The 20061-nt window shown below is 51.0% G+C and overlaps 2 protein-coding genes across 11 annotated transcripts in view; one reads left to right on the top strand and one right to left on the bottom strand.

Moving 5' to 3' along the window:
* Sh3d21 (SH3 domain containing 21) overlaps positions 1-9567 on the top strand; it is a 14677-nt gene extending 5110 nt beyond the window's left edge. For 5 of the 8 annotated variants that reach the window (XM_055611307.1, XM_055611305.1, XM_055611311.1 and 2 more), the window contains 5 exons: positions 7155-7248; positions 7339-7391; positions 7486-7580; positions 7717-8609; positions 8692-9567. In XM_055611307.1, coding sequence (XP_055467282.1) covers positions 7155-7248; positions 7339-7391; positions 7486-7580; positions 7717-8609; positions 8692-8824 — 1268 coding nt within the window. In that variant the 3' untranslated portion in view covers positions 8825-9567. The remainder of the gene's footprint in view (positions 1-7154; positions 7249-7338; positions 7392-7485; positions 7581-7716; positions 8610-8691) is intronic. The other 3 variants (XM_055611308.1, XM_055611306.1, XM_055611312.1) reach the window with 1 other exon arrangement.
* An 82-nt stretch (positions 9568-9649) lies between these two features.
* Eva1b (eva-1 homolog B) lies at positions 9650-11484 on the bottom strand. 3 transcript variants are annotated; one of them, XM_055611314.1, is made up of 3 exons: positions 11337-11484; positions 10600-10728; positions 9650-10395 (listed from the first exon to the last, which is right to left on the bottom strand). In XM_055611314.1, exons 2-3 carry the CDS (start codon positions 10664-10666, stop codon positions 9962-9964), a joined length of 501 nt encoding a protein of 166 aa, XP_055467289.1. In that variant the 5' UTR covers positions 10667-10728; positions 11337-11484; the 3' UTR covers positions 9650-9961. The 3 variants fall into 3 exon arrangements, with proteins under 3 accessions (XP_055467289.1, XP_055467288.1, XP_055467290.1); XM_055611313.1 differs by lacking the exon at positions 11337-11484 and adding an exon at positions 10952-11094; XM_055611315.1 differs by lacking the exon at positions 11337-11484 and adding an exon at positions 10952-11094 and having other exon boundaries at positions 10600-10697.
* Positions 11485-20061: the final 8577 nt, after the last annotated feature.

The raw sequence follows: 20061 nt of genomic DNA, 5'->3' as shown, positions 1-20061 counted from the left end.
CTCCAGTTTTAGAGGATCTGACACCTTCACACAGATAAACATGTAGGTAAAATACCAGTGCACATAAAACAAATAAACTAATTTTAAAAATATTAACGGGTTAAATGCAATTGTACAACTGTCTGGGCCATGTGCCGTATCTCTGTAGAAGGATAAGGTCACTGTAATTACCTGCTTGTTACATTAGACTCTTGCATAAGGATCCAGTGCTTGGAAGTTTTGTAAAAGATGTCAAAAGTCAGCATCCAAGGAATGAGTATGAAGAGAGTCTGCTTGCTTTCCTGCTTCCGCATATAATAACCTTTGTATATGTATTTCAGATGTTGACAATACAAAGCTCTTACTTAATGAGCAAAACCAAGTTATTTCAAGTAAAACACAATTTTGGGATAGGAAAAAAATAGTAAGGTAAGCTTTTATAAGCTGGGACTGTTGCCTTCCATGACCCATATCGAGTATTTGAAAACGTGACTCCACACTTCGTTTTGTTTACACCGACTGTATGTTTGTGTACCACAGGCATGCAGTACACACAGAGGCCAGAAGGAAGGCATTAGAGCCTCTGGTGCTGGAGTCACAGATGGTTGTCAACCACCCTGTGGGTGCCAGGAACTGAACCTGGTCCTTGAGAAGTGCTCTTAACCACTGTGCCCTCTCTCCATCCCCGAGTGATCAGTGCAGCACCCATCGTAGCCAAGAAGTGCAACTCCCATCGGCCCCTCCCACACACAGGGGTTCTCTGTGTGGTCCTGGCTGTCCTGGCTCTCGCTCTGTAGACCAGGCTGGCCTCGAACTCAGAGATCTACCTGCCTAGGCTTGAAGGCGTGAGCCACTACTCCCTGGCTAAGAGCACTTGTTTTACAGAAGACTCAAGTTTGGTTCCCACTGTCCACCTGGCAGTTACAACCATCTAAATCCAGTTCTAGAAGATATCACACACACACACACACAGCCTGTATCTAACCTCTGCAGTCACTGTGCACACATGTGGTGCACAGACAGACAGACAAAAACACTCATACACATAATAAAAACAAACCTTTTTAAAAGAAAAAAAAAGACAGTTCCTCAAAACTACTGATATCGCCTATGATTGCAATCTTAAGCACTTTTGGAGACAGAAACAGGAAGATTGCTCCAAGTTTGATGTCGGCCTGGTGTACACAGTGAGTTCCTAGTCTGTTAGGACTACATGGCAAGATCCTACCTTCTTAGACCCAAAAATCTGTCTGTCCGGGTTTTCAGTTGATGGCTTGCTTCCACCTGTTTACTTTTGTTCTTGTTTTCTTCTGAGATAGGGCTTCATGTAGCCTCAGGCTGACCACACACTCCCACCTTCCAAATGTTAAATTACAGCTGGGGGCCGACATGCCAGGTTGCCCACGGGCGCTTCCCTCTCCGTTCCTGCAGTGGTGTTTGTTCTGCCTCATCCTGTTTATACTGAAGGTTGGTTTTTGTCCTAAGGAACTGAACCAAGGACCTCTTGAGTACTAGGCAAGCATTCGGCCATTTAGGTGTATTTCAAGCCTAGATACTTCGGGATTTTACCAAAAATTGGCATTGAATTTTGCCACATTGTTTATCTGAATCTTTTGGAAGGATTGTAAGTTTTCCCACTGCTTTGTCAGTGTTATGAATGAGATCAGTAGAACTTTGTCTCTGTGTGTGCACAGGTGTGTGTATGTGTGTGTATGTGTGCATCGCGATGTGTGTGGAGGCTTGTGTGTCAGTCCTCATTTTCTACCTAATTTGACCAGGGCTTCCTTCCACCTCTGTGTATTCTCTGGTTGGTTGTTTTTGTTTTTTTTAAGCTTTTGTTCTTTTTTATTTATGCATATATATGTGTGTTTGCATCTGATGTGGGTGCTGGGAATCGAACCCTGGTCCTCTGCAAGAGCAGGAAGTACCCTTAACCACGGAGCCATCTCTCCAGCCCCTGAGTCCTAGGCTTATCAATGCTTGAGTTCTGAGGAATCCAAAGTCAGGTCCTCACACTTGCATGACAAGTACTTTACCCACTGACCATCTCCCTAGTCCTCAGTAGAGGTGTGTGTGTGTGTGTGTGTGTGTGTGTGGTGGTTGCATGTGTGTGGCGTACACATGTGGGTGTGCGGATGAGTTTGTGCACGTGAAGTTTGGCTTTTGGTACATTCCTCTGTCACTCTACCTCCTCTCTGGGACTTGGAGCTTGCCAACTGGGCTTGGGGTGACTAGACAGTGAACCCTAAGGATCTGGTCTCCAGCTTCCCGGCTCTGAGATTACAAACGTGCTCTACAGTGCTCTTTTCTTTTTTCTTTTTTTTATGTAGGTTGGGGAATACTGCGTGTCATCATGCTTGCATAGGGAGCAAGCGCATGAGCTCTCTCTTGCTCCCAGGCCTTTTTTTTCTTTTTTTTTTTTTTTTAAGATTTAGTTATTTGAGCCTTTAGTCCCAGCAGTCGGGGGACAATGACAGGCAGATCTCTGAGTCCGAGGCCAGCCTGGTCTCCAGAGTGAGTTCCCGGACAGCCAAGGCTGTGTCGGAAAACTGTCTCAACACCACCCCTCAAAAAGAAAAAGGACGTAGCTGTTTTTATTTTATGTGTATGGCTGTTTTGCCTGCGTGCATGTCTGTGCAGCACATGTATAACAGGTCTCTGTGCAGACCAAAAGGGGGTGTCGATCCTCTGGAACTAGAGTTACAAACAGTTGTGAGCCTCCATGTAGTGGTTGGGTACTGAACCCCAGCCCTCTGGAATAGCAGCCAATGCTGTTAGCTACCTAGCCATTTCTCCATCCCCCACACCCACCCTGGAAGCCCCAGGGCTTTGTGCCTGCTAGACAAGTGCTCTGACACTGATCTTTGAGACAGGGTCTTACTCACTTACCTAGTCCCGGCTCATGGTCCTCCTGCCTACCCCCAGCAGCGTACAAAGATCTCAGGCTCTCCACATTCACAACCCCTGCTGGTTAATGTCTCCACTAGAGCTGTGCCGGTGGACAGGAGGACACCTTGTGGGCTTGGTCTGCCTCTGCAGCCTCATGGTCCTGAGAGGCTTTTCCCGGGTTTACTGGCTCTGTGGGCACTCTGTGCCAGTTGGGTTGTGCGCTTTACTACTGAATGGCCGGATTCTTAATGTTGTAGATGAAAGTCTAGGCCTGGAGCTACAGCTGTGTGATAGAGCCCTTGCCTGGTAAGCATGAGGCAGGCCCTAGCTTTAACCCCCCATATACCAAAGATGATGATGGTGAATGATAAATAAGTCCATCATTTTGTAAAGCTTTTTCCTATCCAGTGGATTGTCATCTTTTTGTTTTGTTTTTCAAGACAGGGTCGCAAGCTCTATCTATCTTGAAACTCACTCTGAAGAGTAGGCTGAAGAGTAGGCTGGCCTTGAACTCACAGAGTTCTGCCTCTGCCTCTCGAGCACTGGGGTTAAAGGCATGCAGCACCATGGCCTGCCTCTTTTTTTTTTTTTTTTTTTTTTAACATTTATTTGCTTATTTTATGTATTTGAATACTCTTTCTGCATGTACACCTACATGCCAGAAGAGGGCATCAGATCCCCATATAGATGGTTGGGAGCCACCATGTGGTTGCTGGGAATTGAACTCAGGACCTCTGGAAGAGCCTCCAGTGCTCTTAACCTGAGCCATCTCTCCAGCCCTTTGTTGTTGTTGTTGTTTTAAAATGTGTGTATTGTGTTTGAACATATCTGTCTGCGTACTACATGAAGGCAGTGCCTCTGGAGGCCAGAAGAAGGCCTCCTGGGTCCCCTGGATCTGGAGTTACAGTTGGTTGTGAGCTGCTGGGAATTGAAGCCCTGACCTTTGGACAAGCAGCCAGCGCTCTGCTGAGCCATGTCTCCAGCCTCAAGTCATCCTTTGTTAATGTCCTTGGATGCATATCACATGAGTGAGCTGGCTCCCATGCTGTGAAGTTGCTGCTCCTCACAGCCCCACAGGAGCACTGTCAGGCACAAACTCCTCTACAGTTACAACACCCCGGACAGTGTCTGCAGCACAGATATATCCATTCTGTCTTCTGTCCATCTTCTTAGAAGGCTTCCCGGAAGAGGACTTGAGGACTTAGGCACCACCTCACTGAGGACATTGGCAGGAATGTCCGCTGTGCCCCTCCCCCACTTCTCCTTTAGTTCTCTCCAGCTTTCGGCTGTGTTTACTCTGCTGTTTAGCGTGTGTGTCTAAGGGTAAGTCCTGTCCGTACACGCGCAGGCGGGCTTGTGCTGTGTCTTTTTCCAGGAATGTTGTCTGTAGTCACTCAGCTTACTGTGTGCTTTTCTTAGCTGACTCTTCCTGATAATCCCTTTGTTGCCCACATATCCTTCCTTTCTAACGTTTCTCACCTAGTCGTATCGTGTTCTTTACCCTATGATCGCAGTGTGTGTGATAAGTTGGGTCCGCTGACCCTGCACACACTGGCCTGCCTTTACGTGTGTTTCTCAGCTTTATGAGCTCATGATTTGATCTGAGCTGCCTTAGCAAAGAAAGACTTCGAGCAGGATTTGGTTTTGTCCCTGCCAGCAGCTGGAGGACACCAACTCCCAGCAGCCTCTCAGCTGTCCCAAGGAAAGGTGACTCAGGGTGACTGAGCTTCTGGCCTGTTGGTAAGAGAAGGGAACAGAGCCTGGGCCCCCTGCTCCATATCACTGGCCCCAAGCTCAGGAGCCACAGTTACCCAGATTAGCACCTGTGCTGTGTCTGGATTGTTAATTGACACAGAAAAGACCCAGTGCATTGTGGGTAACACTATCCCTAGATAAAGGAGTCCAGAACGGCATAAGAGGAAAAAGCTGGCTGAGAGCAAGCAAGTAAGGGTCTGTGTATTTATTTTCTCTCTGCTCTTGTCTGCGGATTTGATGCTTCCTGCTTTAACTTCCTTGCAGTAATGAACTGTAACCTGGGAATTGGAAACCGAACAGGCCCTTTGTTTCTGTGTTGCTTTTATCAAGGCATTCGTCACAGCAATAGAAATGAAACCAGGACACCACTTTCTGGCCTCAGTTCTCTATTTGTGTTTTATTTTTGTTTTCTAAGGCAGGGTTGGTTTCTCTTGTACACTAGGCTGGCTTCGAGATCCACCTGCCTTCTCCCTCCCGAGGGCTGAGATTAAAGGTTGTGCCGCCGCCACCGCCCCTAGCTCTATTTGTGTACTTCTGTTCTTTTTTTTCGTTGTTTAAATTATTTTATGTGTATGAATGTTTTGGTTGTGTGTATGGTGCCCACGGAGGCCAGAAAGAGGGTGTTGGATCCCCTAGAATTGGAATTACAAATGGTTGTGAGCTGTCGTGTGGGTGCTGGGACTCTAAGCCAGGTCGTCTGGGAGAACAGCTGATACCCTTAACTCCTGAGCCATCTCTTCAGTCCCTCTCCTAGCCTCTTTTAAATCCCAAAGTCTTAGAAAACTAGACAGGTGTTTTGACAGGGTGTTACAACATAGCCCAGCCTGGCCTTGAACTTGCAGCATTCTAACTACCTCTGGCTCCTGGGGCTGGAATTACTGGCATGCACCATGGCATCCAGATCACTCAGTTAAGACTGTGTACTGTAGGGCTGGCTGGTGAGGTGAAGGCATCAACTCAGATGATGACTTTGACTTTGATCCCTGGCATTCACATGGTGGAAGGAGGAAAATGATTCTCCCAAGGTGTCTTCTGCCCTACATACCTGGGCTAATGCACACGTATGCACATAAAAACACATATATTTAGAACATTGCTTAAAAATTAAAAATTGCTGGGTGCTCGTGGCACACACCTTCAATCTCCCAGCACTCAGGAGGCAGAGGCAGGCGGATCTCTGATTTGAGGCCAGCCTGGCCTACACAGAGAGAACTCGTCTTAAAAAAAAAAAACAACAAAAAACAAAAAAACAACAAGACAACCCTGTCTGAGGAGAAAAAGAACTAAATATATATATTTATGCGCACACATACACACATATACTTTTTTGTTGTATTTTTATGTCTATGCATGTGAGTGCTGGTGTCCACAGAGCCCTTGGGTCACCCTGAATCGTTCTAGGCAGTTATAAGACATCCTTTCCCTCAGTGGGTGCTGGCAACTGAAGGGTTCTCTGCAAGAGCAATACTTGGGGCTCGGTGGCTAACCCATACAGTTAGCTGCCATGTGAGTGCTGAGAATTGAAGCCAGGACCTCCAGAATTGTAGCTGGTACTCTTAACCCCTGATCCATCTATCTAGCCCTCTTGCTGAAATGTTTACAAGTGTAAAGGATTAAGGAAAATGAGTCAAAGATAGCTCCTTATTGTCTTATCCATGCAAATAAGCGGGGGGCCTGAGAACAGTAGAAATGCGGAAGGCTCAGGGGCTAGGGTAAGGGAAACCGGAGCTTGCATCTAGACGCCATGTTGTAACTGCCAACGGCTCTCCAAAAGGAACTTTTGTCTTTTTGTTTTGTGTTTTGAGGCTGAGTCTCCTTATACTATAGTTGCCCTTTGAACTCACGAGTGGGGAGAGAGTAGCTTGACACCACTGAGAGCTCACGATGATAACAGATGGAGGTTGGGCATCACTGGCTTATTGATGATGAAGCCCTTAAGACTGGGTGAGCTATTTTAAAGGTGTGAGACAGCAATAGAAGCTAAAGTGAGACCAGAAAGGGGAAATTAAGGCCAGGGATAGTGGCTCTCATCTTTAATCCGAGCACTTAGGAGGCAGAGGCAGGGAGATCTCTGTGCATTTTGAGACCACTCTGGCCTACATAGGGAGTTCCAGGACCTCTAGAGCTACATAGTAAGACCCTATCTTGGGGAAAAAAAACAAAAAACAAAAAACAAAAAAAAAAAGGGTGTGTATTGGGAGTCGAGGGAATTAGTGGTGGTCCAAAAGGAAATAAGGACTGAATCAGACTGAACCAGAACTCTTTATGGGCACCAACCAGGGAACAAGTCTTCAAGAAGTGGATCAAAAGCCTGGCAGGGTGGAGAGCGACCTATTTCCCACACACAGCTTTCCTTCCCTGCTGGCTGGCTGCTCTTTCCCCCACTGGGGTGCTCTACAGTTCCCTAAGCCCTGGTGTGACCTCCCAAAGTCAGGTAGAATTCACCGCCCGTCCTGTCTTCAGTGGACATCACAATACACAGATAGCCAATGACTTGGGCGAATGGCTACTATTCACCCCTCTCTCCCCAGCTCCTATTAAGGAAACAAAAAAGCTGATGCCCAGATCCTCCCTACCCACTGGGAAGAAGGTGGCAACATCCACCCCTGCACCTAGCAAAGCCAAGTAAGGAGGAAGGAGCATTGGAGGTGGAAGGGAGGGTAAAGAGGCGATTTTACTCCCGCCCCTGTCTCATATGTTACTGATGTGCTCCAGGACATCTTTAACACCCAGTGGAGACAGCCAGAAACGACCCTCCCGAGACCCCGGTAAGGGCTTCCTTCCTACAGTGGAAGACGGGGATAAGGTGGTTGTATTGGGGGCTAGAGATGAGCGTTGGTCCCTGACTCTCTACTCTCCTAGGATCCAATGGCGGCTTCCTCAATGGGGGGCCCAGGCAGCCTGGGAGAAAGCGGTGCAGAACCCAGGCTTCTCAGCAGCGCTCTGCATCAAATCAGGTAAGGGGCCAGATACATGGGAGGGTGGATTACTAGGAGGAGGTGGTTCCCACAGGTGTGTTGCGCAAGGGTGAAAAACCCCAAGGGGAACAAGGAAGTCCCTTCAAGCTGTCCAGCTTCCAATCCATCACCACAGGAGGATGAACAGAGGAGCTCAGGGAAGACCCCTTCCAGGAAAAAAAGCCCCACTCCAGATAAGACTCGGCTTCCAGATAAAGCCCTTGGCCCGGAGAAGGTCCCGGCGTCTCCCAAAGTGTCCACGCCAAAGGACCCTGTTCCAGAGAAAGCCCCGGATTATGATGAAATTCCCACTGCAGAGAATACCAGTCTGGACAAGGCTGTCACTCCAGAGAGTACCCTTTCTGTGGATGAGGCCCCTGCCCTAGAAGCCCCAACCAAGGATGAAGCCCTTGACCCAAAGATGGCCCTTCATGTGGACAGTGACCCGGTACTAGTAAAGATCCTGACCCCAGAGCACATACTTTTTGAAGAGGAGTCTCCTAGAGACAACACTCAATGCCAGCACTTGCCTGAGAAAGAAACCACACAGGGGTGTGAGTCTCTTGCCTCCCAAAGTGACATCCAGGTGCCAGGAGACTACCCCCACCCTTCTCAGTCTGCAGAGAGGTGTTCCCTCTGCGGTATACAGCAAGACAGCTCCCCAGCCCAGCCCGAGGCTGAGGATGGGGCCAATTTTCTGGAGGGGCCGCCAGCCAAAGATGAGACAACCCTGAACGAGGCACTCCCCAAAGAAGAGCTGCCTTCTGAAGGGGTGGGTCCCCAAGAGCAGGTGCCTCCTAAAGAGCCAGTCCCCACTCCCCAAGTACCACATTCTGTCAAGCAGATTCCAGACTCTGAAGAAACTGCCACACTTCATCCTGTGGTCCCACTAAGTTCCTCCAAACCCAAGAATGACAGCGAACCCAAGAATGACAATGAATCCAAGAATGACAGCGTAGATATAGAATCGTTAAAAGAACAGGTGGGAAAGCTAAAGAGTGTGCTGGAGCATCTGGAGTCGAAGCTGGAGTAAGCGGGCAGTGGGCGGTAATGTGGAGAGGGGTGGGGCGGAGATAAGGGCAGCGTCTCACCTGAACCCCTGTATATACAGAGAGAAGATGAATGATGTCTGGGAGGAGCTGAAGACTGGGAAAGAGAAGCTCCGGTCGTTAGAGGTGGGTGGAATGCCGACCCAGGAGGGAAGAGGGCAGCAGCTTTGGTCCCTGATGCCCTTTCCCGACTAGGTTCAGATGATGCTGAGGAACCAGAAGTCCTTCAAACACGCGCAGACACAGACGACATGAGGGCGAGTACAGGCGGAGCCTCAGCCCGACCTGGAGGGACATCCATCCCGCTCGGGCCACCCGGTCTTTGCACACAACTTTGAGAAACTCCAAGGAAGTAAAAACTCTGAACTCTCAGACCAGCCTGGTCCGTGTGGGGCGGGGCCGGCCAGCATACCGCCCCTGCGCACGCACGCATTCCTGGCGGTCTCTCTTGGGCACATCTGGCCAACATGTGGCTCCCATTACCATTCTCAAGCCCTGTGCAAGGCTATTTTTATCCACCGGATGGTTGGGGGCGGGGGTAGTCTCCTTCGGACGCCAGTGCTGCTGCTGCTGCGCTGGATACAGGGTGGAATGGCCCGGACCCTCAACTGGATTCAGGAACCCAGCTGAGTGCTAGAGGGGTGGAGCCAGCCTCCTCTGGGCCCAGCTCCGCCCAGTCAGCCTCTGCTCAAAGGGACTCCAGTGTCCACTCACTTGGAATGATTCTTGGCCCAAAACTGTACTCCCAGCTCCATTCAGGCACTAAGTCTAACAGAATTAGCATGAAGGTCGGAGGAGCCTTGGGCCTCCCTATGTGATTGCAGTGACATCCCAGGTCAGGTCGCAGGGCAGGGAACTAGGTGACTATTTGTCCAAGTGTTAAAGCTAGGAAGGAATGTATCTGTGAGGAATGCTGCTAATATCCACCCTGTGTGCAAGAGGCGTGTCTCCGTCTGGTTCTTTGGTCTGTGAAGTGAGCACAAGCATGCATCAGGTGGAGCCCCCAGAGGGGGTGCAACCAGCAAAAGGGGTACCGCCCACAGCTCTGAAACTCCACCCAAGGCTGGACCCTAGGGGCCTGCTGAAAGCAGTGTTAGCCAAGGGAGAGACTGAGTCACGGACTAGCTTTCATTGGTCATTCATATTACCAGGGGGAGAAGGTGGGACCTGGCGTTCTTTTCCCACCCACACCTGCCCTGTGAAGAGTGCTGAGCCGATCCACTCCCAATAGCACCAAGAGAGTTGGGGCAGAGGCAGTTTAAAGGCCCTGAGGCAGCACCGAGTTCAGCCCCATGTCCAGTAGTCTGGGCCCCATGCTGCGGGGCTCGGGTGTCAGTAATAGTGCATTCTGCCTAGCGTGGCTGTGGCTCCCGGCCCCAGCGTGCCGCTGCCCAGCAGGTCTGGCTGCCCTGTACGCCAGATCTCCCGCAGGATCCGCTCACGCTCCTCCAGCCGCTGTGCTCGCTCCAGCTCTTCTGCTGACGTGAAGACATTGACACCAAGGGGCCCGTCGGGCTCTGTGGACAGCTCCTGGCCCGGCAGTGTGTCATCGGGACCCAGCCTCGTCATGGTGTCCTCATCCTCGTCGTCGTCGTCCTCATCATCTTCCGGCTCTAGGGTGCTGCTGCGAGGATCCCGGCGGGGAGCAGGGACCCGGGGCCTCGAGCGAGGCGCGCAGGAGATGCTGATGACCAGCAGGCATAGGGTCAGCAGCAGACCGAAGCAGACACCCAGCACGAAGTAGAGGCCAAAGCTCTCCGGGTTAGCTAGGGAGAGCAGGGGGAGAAGGTCACAGAGGGGGGCCTGACATGCTGGAGTGATCCCATCTGGGAGAGATCCAGGGTGTAGGCTTGGGGCAAGGAACGGAAGGGCACCGGGGGTCAGGCAGAGAGGACAGAGTGAGCAGCTGGGAGTGGAGGGCTGCCTGGGTTATGATGGACGGACACCGTTTCCCCCAGGCCTGCCCTCACCTCGGATGTGCGCAAAGGCCGCCAAGCTGTTGCTGAGTAGCTCCATGTCCCTCCTCGGGGCATCCATGCTGCTGGGAGGGGGCCGCTCCCCTGTCAGCCTGCGAGGTCACCTACGTGAGGTCCTCCACCCTGGGGGAGAGGGATTCCCCTCTCTTGGTCGCAGATCCAGACTTTCTACTAGTCCTTGCTGCCCCGAAGACGCCCCTCCATCCCCGGCCGCACACGCTCCGCCCCCTCGTGGGGTCCCCAGGCGAGGCCCAGCGCACGGAAGGGCGAGGCGGTGCCTCGGGCTCCCCAAGCCGCCTCCCTCCTGCACTTCTCCGCCCGCGGGGCCTCGAGCCGCCGCGCTCACCCGTCAGCGTCCCGCAGCCGGGCCCCAGCAGTGGCGTCTCCCCGGTGGCCTCATACACCCAGGGCGGGCCGCCCCGTCCGCCCCAGTCGGCTCGCTCGGCGGTGCGACCGGACACAAGGATGGGCCAGCCGGCGGAAAGTTTCCTCCGAGGAAAGAGGAGGGACGGGGCGGGGCGGGCGGAGAGGCGGGAGGAAGAGCGCCCGGAGGAAGGGGAGAGGGGGCGGCCCCTGCTCCCCTACAGGAAGCCGCTGGGGAGGCCGCTCACAGGGGCCGCCCCCAGCCAGCATTGACAACATCAGTTACTGAACATCCCGAAGGCTTGGCGGAACCTTGCCCTCCCGCCCTCCCTCCCCCGTTAGACGTTCCTTCGTTTAAGCCTACGAACCATAGAATGTGGCCATCATTAAACCTTCAGTTTGCAAATGGAGTAAACCGAGTCCGAAGAGCTGGAAGACCTTTGCTATGCGGCAGGACTTGAACTCACAACTCTCTGGCCCAAGCGCGCAGGCTCCAAACTACTCTCTGCCTGGCTCCTCCTGTGTTGGGGGCGGGTCTAAACCGGCTCATCCCTCCTGCCCTTCCTTGACTCAGTGGAGTCAGCCAGCACCTACAGGTCGTCCTCGGAGAGACGATCTCCCCGCCCCTCCTCCTAGTACCCTGCCTGAGTGTGTCCAGCTGCCTTGGTCACCCGAGGTTAATGATTGTTGGACTCGGCGGGGAGCCAGGTCCCGGCAGACTGCAGACCCTAGCGGGGGTTAGGGGGGAAGCTTTGCCTCTGCAAGCGCAGGAAACGTCCTGGCTGCTTTGCCCGCTGGACCCACCCAGACTCACACGTGTGCTTCCACCTGGGCTCAAGGCTCGTGTGCTGGGGGACCTGCAGCTGGGCTCTTCTCTCTGCCTAGTTTCCTGGCCGCCCCTCCTTCTCCTCCCTATGCCGGAGCTGGGCTGAGGGGGAGGCCTTCTTGGCGGGAATCTTGGGAAGGAGGAGGGACAAGAATGGCGAGAGGAAATTGCAGGCATAGCTGTAGGTGCTGCCTGATGCCCGAGGGCCATTAACCCCCTCCCTGCCCAAACTGCAGACTCCGACTCCCCCAAGCCAGCCTGGGTTCAAGTAGGGGCTAAGAAGAGATGGAGAAAGGACCGGGCCGGCTCCAACCTGGGTGCATTTGTGACTGTTTAGTCTGCTGTGTGAGCATGTGGGCGCCTCTTGGCCCGTGTGTATTTAGCAGCTTCAGCATTTTAGTGTGAGGTGAGTACGGGCCCCCAGGCAATAGATAGATGCCTGGCCCCTCCAAAAAAATGGAGATTCAAAGTAGAGAGGTTGAAGCCCACAGGAGGCAAGGCACCCCAGGGGTGGTGGAATCCATTCATGTGACAAGGAACACCTTGTCCAGAACTTTTAACATCTCTGGGTCATCGGGGCCACAGTGTTGCTTCTCATGAATAACCAACGAGTGACAGAAAGCCAGTAGCATGCACACCTCTGCAGGTTCCAGAGACCATTTCCCAGCCCTCACAGGGACACCCCAGGGAAGAGCTGAGTCCCGAGGAGAGGGAACCCATGCCAAGATCTGGAGGAGAGTGCCTAGGTAGGAACAAGGGATAAGAGCAGGAGTGGAGTTCCTGGCTTGCAGAGACAGAACTATCAATGGTGCAAGGGCAGACGGGAGAGTGCTTAGGAGACCAGAGACCGCGCTCCCAAGTACTTGCTTGGATTTAATTGTAAGTGAATTAATAGACCCCTAGGGTCTTAAGTAAGAGTGTGTCCTTAACACACTGGAAAGATTCCTGAAGTGGCTCAAAATAGACTTGGCCACAGTAGGGCTAGACTGGAAGCAGAGCAGGGAGCAGACAGGCAGATACTCAGGGAAGTAGGGGTCCAGGCTTCAGAAGGATGAGGAAGGAGGGTGGTGTCCTCAAGGGAGTTCCTGTGTGGAGGTGTATTTGTTTGGTTGGTTTGGTTTTTTGAGGCAGGGTTTCTCTGTGTAGCCCTGGCTGTCCTGGACTCACTTTGTAGACCAGGCTGGCCTCGAACTCACAGAGAGCCGCCTGCCTCTGCCTCCCCGAGTGCTGGGATTACATGGCATGGAGGTGTTTTTTACTTGATCTTGGGCCTGTGCAGCCGAAGAAAGTCTTGGGGGAAGCATGTCCTCCCTCCGCACCTTGTGGGATAGGGGTGTGGTTGGGGGTGAGAGTTGGACTTCAGACACGTCGGGTTCAGGTTCATGATACCCACTAGACACCTGGGTGTGGGTGCAGGTGGAGCCCCAGCCCACCATTTCCAGCCAGGAAAGACGAGTTTAGTGTCCTTGGAAAAGTTTGTCACCCAGTTCAAGAGAACAGAGAGAAGGGAGTCTGTCTAAAGCCTGAGCCCTGAACACTGACATTGAGGGGATCTCCTGGGAGAAGACTCCTCACCAGCAGACCAGCAGAGTGGGAGGAAAACCAGCAGGAGCAAGGATGTGACCCTTTGGGTTATAATCGGGCTAAGAGGTAGAGAGAGGACCAGAATCAGTACCCAGGCTGGGGCAACGTTTCAGTACCGTCAGCAATGCCTCTGTGACCGTGGGCTCATGCCAGCTTCTCCAAGGCGCGTGTGTGACTGGCTAGTTGGACACACAGAATAAGTAACTAGTGCTGGAATGTGTTAGCAGACGTGGCCTGCCAGTGACGGAACTATCAGTGTGTGCTGCAGCTTAGCTTGTATGCATTGAGGAGACTGTACTTTGCCTTGTGTGGCATATAGCTGTTCTCCGTGGCGGCTGTGTGTGTGTGTGTGTGTGTGTGTGTGTGTGTCAATGTAAATATGGCGAGACCAATCCCCCATCTCACAAGCAGAGGGGAGGGCAGAGATGGGCCAGCCAGAGGACAAAGGGAGTGTTGAAATGGTCGCTGGAACCTGCAGAGGTGTGCATGCTACTGGCTTTCTGCAGCCTGTCACTCGTTGGTTATTCATGAGAAGCAACACTGTGGCCCCGATGACCCAGAGATGTTAAAAGTTCTGGAGAAGGTACCCAAAGCCTTTGGCTGGGATGGCTGTCCACAGTGGCCCCCCGCCTGCCTCTGCTGGCCACAGTTCTGTCCAGCCACTTGTTTCTCACCTGTGGCTGTAACTGTCAGGCCTGCTGGTCTAGCTTGCTTCCTGCACATCCACCTGCAGACCTTAGCTGGTTTGACCAGGCTTCTTCTGCTCACCTGGCCACTTATCCTCTGGCTGGCCCATTTCTCCCCCCCCCCCCCCACCTGCTTGGAAGGCCCGAAGAGGAAACCGGAAAGGCAGGTCTTGGCAGGTCAGAGAGATCCAGACTGGAAGAGGCCTCGGGGCCCTGGCTCAGTCAGCAGGGAGACTGTCCCTGCCTACTTCAGCCCATGGAGCTGGTGCTTCAGCCATGGAGCCAGTGTGTGCCACACTCAGGCCTCCTACTACAAGAGCAGGGTCTTAGATAGTTGGGAAAAGGGGGCTCGCTCAGGGTCCCCTGCAGCTTGTCAACTCTCTGTGTCCCCATGCCCCCAGCCCTAGTCCACTGGCCAGGAAAGTTGGCTCAAGGAAGGGTGATGGTAATAGACATGAAACAGCCTCTGTTCCTGGCAGTTTCTAATGTGGCTCCCATTTGACAGGGGAGGAAGGCGAGGCTTAAAGTATGCTGCTTGTAGGGTCGCATAGGGACGAGTAGTGGGGCCCAGATTTGAACTTGTGTAAAGACAGAGTCCGGCAGAGGAGTTTCTCATGGCAAGACACTTTCTGGGTGCATCCTCCTGCGCTGCCCACACGCTCTGGAAATGAAACTGCTTGTGTGCCGACTTCCACATCTACCTAAAATGTGTCATTTTGTCCTGTGATATAAAGATGGGATGTGTTTCTACAGTGGGGACAGGAAGGCTAGGAAGGTGACAGTCATGTGTGTGACCGATGCTGGAACATCGCCACGAGGGTCGTGTGTGTTCTCCACTTTACATAGCAGTTAGCAGTCCCAGAATCTAGCTGGGCGTGGTGGCCCACAATCCCAGCGCTCAGGAGGCAGGGAAAGGTAGAGCTCTGTGAGTTTGAAGCCAGCCTGGTCTACAAAATGAGTTCTAGGACAGCTAAGACTGTTATACAAAGAAAAGGCCTGTTTTTATTTTATTTTCTTTCAGTTTTTTTAATTTTAATTTTTTTCTTTTCTTTTTTTCAAAGCAGGGTTTCTTGGTATAGCCTTGGGTGTCCTGGACTCACTTTGTAGACCAGGCTGGCCTCAAATTCAAAGATATCCACCTGTCTCTGTCTCCCGCTGTGCTGGGATTAAATGTGTGTTGCCACCATGCTTGGCTAAACTTTTTTTTTTCTTTTTCTTTTAAAGTTTAGTTGAAAAAGCCATTTTCAACAAACATTCTCAGATAATTTGCCATACATCATGTATACCCAAAGTGCTTCAGTTGATGTGTGAAATGGAGTTAGATTCTGGGCTCTGAGAAGATCCTTTCTGATTATATTGCACCTAATGTAGAATCTGCCTGTTTATGGGTTGCCTGGGGCCTCTAGCTCCTACCTCTAAATGCTGATGGCAACCCTGTAGTGGAAGTCTGGGGTTCTTTAAAAACTCAGTTATGTTAGGCAAATGTGGTTTTGTTTTAAGCCCAAGTGTGGGCTATGAAGTTTGCTCACAGTTGATAATTGCCTCCTATGGGGTGTGGTCTTTGCCAGGTGCTAACAGCCTCTTGTAGGCTCAGAGAGGCCTGTGATCTCTGCCAGCTGGAGGTAGTGGAAGGCTGAGGCCTCTGGGAGAGTATGAATTCGAGAGCCCAGCGCGAGCTTGAGCTTTTCGAGGAGACAGGTGGAGAGACGGGCGGAGGAGAAAGGTTGCTTGTTGGTTCTGCTGCTGCCTTTTGCTGTTTGCGGGTGCTAGACTGCAATCCTGACAACCGAGATTGGCATTGCCCCCAAAGAACCGGACGACCCTAACCAGCCAGAACTGAGTATAAGGAGGTCTGCGTCCCCTCACCCTTCTAACCTTCTCTCTCGTCCCTAGAGTTGGGGGAAGGGGTTGGAAGGGAGGTAGATGCATGAGGAACCCCAAATAAAGTAGAGTTTAAAAAACAGCGCCCATACAACCCCCAACTGGGATCAACATTACCTTCCACTACCACAGTGGACACAACAGCAAAAAGGATCCTTCCGCCGTTTACGGCTCTTGACCTCCGAGTAGGCGATCACTAATTGAACTTACGTGGGTGGTTGGGGAGCAGGGAGCCAGATAGAGGGAAGGCTTTGAGGAGGGGGTAGTCTGGGGAGTCTTCACTGTCATGGATAGGGTCGCTGAGGGAAGGACATAACAGGAGAAGCCGGTGTCAAGGCGGGGTGGGGGTGGAAACGGTGGCCTGCTGAGCTGCTGAGGACTGGGAGGCTGCAGTGCCCTGGAGGGGGCGAGGGTAAGGGAGAATTTAGGACTCTGCATTTCAAGTATGGGACCGAAGCCATCCAGGGTTGGGAGCAGGAAGGGGGTGCACACTTGAGTTGGATTATTTTTTCAGCACTGGGGATTGAACCCGGGGCCTCTCATGTCAGACAAGCATCCTACAACTGAGTATAGCTGCGGTCCACCCTTTTACGCCGAGTCTGTTTCACTAGGTTGCTCAGGCTTAGCCTTAAATTTGAGATCCTCTGGCCTCCGCGTCCTAGACAGTCAGGACTTTAAAACTATTCCCCTGGGACTGCTGTTTCTATTTAAATTTATTCATTGGTGTGTGCGCGTGCATACATGCCAGGGTGCCTGTGTGTGGAGGTCACAGGACAATTTGTGGGAGTTAATTCTTTACCTAGAGGACAATTTGTGGGAGTTAATTCTTTACCTGGAGCCATCTCACTGGGCTCACTTGTTTTTTGTTGTTGTTTGTTTTTGTTTTTTGTTTTTTTTTTGAGACAGGGTTTTTCTGTGTAGCCTTGACTGTCCTGGACTCACTTTGTAGATCAGGCTGGCCTCAAACTCACAGAGATCCACCTGCCTCTGCCTCCCAAGCGATGGGATTAAAGGGCGTGCACCACCTGGCTGCTGCTGCTGCTTTTCTTCCCTTCTTTTCTTTTTAGTCAGTGTCTCACTATGTAGCCCAGACTGGTAAAGAGTTTGTTATGTAGGGCTGGAGAGCTAGCTCAGCAGTTAGGAGCATTGGCTTCTCTTCCAGAGGACACACAGGTTCAATTTCCAGCACCCATAAGACATACAACTGTGGGTGTCCGCTTCTAGGGGATCTAACACCCTCACACAGACACGTGTGCAGGCAAAACACTGATGTGCACAAAAAGAGTTTAAAAAGTTTGTTCTGTAGATGACACTAGCCTTGAACTTGTGGCAATCCTCCTCCATCACACACCCAAGCTCTGAGAATGCAGGTGTGTATCACTTACTGGTTAGCTTTCTGTTGATTTCACACAAGTTTGTCATCTGAGAAGAGAGAAACCTCAACTGGGGGGGGGGGGGATCCCCTAATCAGCTTGGCCTGTAGGCAGACCTGTGCGGCATTTTCTTAACTGAAGATTTATGTGGAGGGGCCCAACCCTCTGTGGGCAGGGCCATGTCTGAGCTGGTGGTCCTGGGTACTCTAAGAAAGCCATCTGAGGGCCCCAGGGGAAGAAGGCCAGTGAGCGGCATTCCTCCAAAGCCTTGGCTTCAGTTTCTGCCTCCAGGTTTCTAACCTGAGTTTCCTTCATGAGCAGAATGTGTAAGTCAAATAAACCCCCTTTCCTCCTGATGTTGTTTTTGATTATGGTCTTTGTCACAGCAATAGAAAGCTACGTAGGACAGAAATTGGTGCCAGGATTGTGGGATGTTGCTGTGACACACCGGCCCATGCTGTAAAGGGATGATTGTGGGGGACTTTTGACCGAAAAAGCTGTTGAGTGTTCAGGGCTTGATGTGCTTTTTTGGGAACCTAGAAGATAAGCTTAAGAACGGTATAGACGATGCAGGCCCGGTTTGTGATGTTTCAGAAGGACGTTTGAGAGCTCTTAGTTCATGAACAGCCAGCCACAAGTTTCTGGTCAAGTTTCTGTGGTTTCTGGTCAGCTGGGTCCAAGGAGTCAGCCATAATTTTTTTTTTTTTGAAGATTTTTTTTATTTATTGGTGGCTGCTGGGAATTGAAATCAGGACCTTTGGAAGAGCTCTTAACCTCTGAGCCATCTCTCCGGCCCGAGTCGGCCATGATTAACAAGAGACCTCTGAAATGAAGCCTTTGTTTTACTGAGACAGTTGATGCTGGTCAGTCAGACCTGAGGAAAACACTGCGATTAAGAAACCGGCATCACTGAGGCAGATTCTTCTGGGAAGGTTTCCTTAGGGTCAGCACATCTGAGCTGTGGTCCAGAAGAGCCCGAGGCTGTAGTTCACACTGGCAGCTGAACTTGGCAATGTGGAAGAGTCTAGCAGGTGGTAGTGGTGTTGAAGACATGAAGAGATCTCGGAGAGTAGAATTTTAGCCTGGGGAGGCCAGGCCAGGTTGTTGGTGAACATTTGGCCTCAGTTACAGTGAAACACCCAGGACTGAAGGGGGCTTGGAGAGAGGTGGGGGCTTGGCACCACGTGACAGGATCAGAACCTCTGAATAGAATCCAGGAGATAGTGAAGGTGCAGCCTAGCCTAAAGAGACCCCAGCATATTGGAGATGGGATCTCCAATATGGTAATCATGGGATCTCAGATGGTAATTATGGGATCTCAGATGGTAATCACTGAACTTTTCATTTTATTTATTTATTTTTATTGTGACTGTGTCCTAGTTCTTTTTTGTTGGAATAATAAGTATTTTTTATTTTATAGGAGTCCACAGTTCAGAGACTTAGGACTTTTAAAAAAGAAACATTGGCCAGGTGGTAGTGGCGGCGTACTCCTTTAATCCCAGCAATTGGGAGGCAGAGGCAGGCAGATATCTAGGTTTGAGGCCAGCCTGGTCTACAGATTGAGTTCTGGGACAGCCAGGGCTACAGAGACAGGGGTCTCAGAAAGAAAAAAAGAAAAAGGAAATGGAAATGTACAGGGGCTAGTCATGGTGGCTCATACCTTTAGTCTCAGCACTCAGGAGGCAGAAACAGGTCCAAGTCGGCCAGCTGGGGCTATATAGTGTGACCCTGACTCAATCCCCCCGAAACAAAACAACAAATCAGTCAACCATAGCTGTACATACCTTTAATCCCTGCCCTTTAGAGGCAGAGGCAGGCAGACCTCTGTAGGTTCAAGCCCAGCCTAATTACATAGTGAGTTTCAGGAGGGCAGGGCTACATAGAGAGACCCTGTTTTGAAATAATGAAACAAAAAATAAAACTCAAAAAAAAAAACAAAACCCAACAAGAAAATCAAGTTTAGACTATGTTTTACATTATGATATTAAGCTCAACTTGAGTCTTGGAGATAAAGAAAGGTTATGGTTTGTAATGTAATTGTGTGTCAAGCTGACAAGGGGTCATTTGCGTTGGTTAGTTTTTTTGTTGAGTTGACAAAAGTTGGAGTCACTTGAGAAGTAGGAACCTCAACTGAGAAAATGCCTCCATCAGACTGGCCTGTAGGCAAGCTAGTAGGATGTTTTCTTGATTGACATGGAGGGTCCTAACCCACTGTGGGCGGTACCATTCCCTAGGCAAATAATCCTGGGGTGTATAAGCAAGCAATCTGAGCAAGCCAGGAAGCAGCATTCCGCTTCTGCCTCCAGGTTCCTGCCTCAACTTCCGTTGACAATGAAGTACAACTGTAAAGGGACATAAAGCCTTTTCTCCAAGTTGCTTTTGATCATGCTCTTTATTTTTTTTTTTAAATTTTTATTTTATGTACATTGGTGTTTTGACTTTGTGCATGTCTATGTGAGAGTGTCAGATCCCCTGGAAACAGAAGTTACAGACAGTTGTAAGCTGCCATGTGGGTGCTGGAAATTGAACCCAGGTCCTCTGGAAGAGCAGCCAATGCTCCTAACCGCTGAGCCATCTCTCCAGCCCCCGTTCATGCTCTTTATTATAGTGACTAAAACCTAACTAACACAATCACAATGGCAGCCCTATACCTGAGGCTTGTTATTTATGTGTGTTTTGCCTTCATGTGTGTCTGTACACCATGTACCTGCCTGGTGTCTGAAGAATTTGGAAAGGGGTAAGG

Source organism: Psammomys obesus, unplaced genomic scaffold, assembly GCF_907164565.1.
Source record: "Psammomys obesus unplaced genomic scaffold, mPsaObe1.curated_primary_1811, whole genome shotgun sequence".
In the NCBI taxonomy this organism is placed as follows: Eukaryota; Metazoa; Chordata; class Mammalia; order Rodentia; family Muridae; genus Psammomys; species Psammomys obesus.
This window is presented reverse-complemented; position numbering and strand designations above follow the sequence as displayed.

Bases quoted from the DNA above. Each gene is read 5' to 3' on its own strand.
- Eva1b (XM_055611314.1), bottom strand. From the start codon at position 10,666: ATGGATGCCCCGAGGAGGGACATGGAGCTACTCAGCAACAGCTTGGCG. The intron at 10,396-10,599 runs GTGAGGGCAGGC...TGCTCTCCCTAG, and splicing joins GGCCTTTGCGCACATCCGAG to CTAACCCGGAGAGCTTTGGC.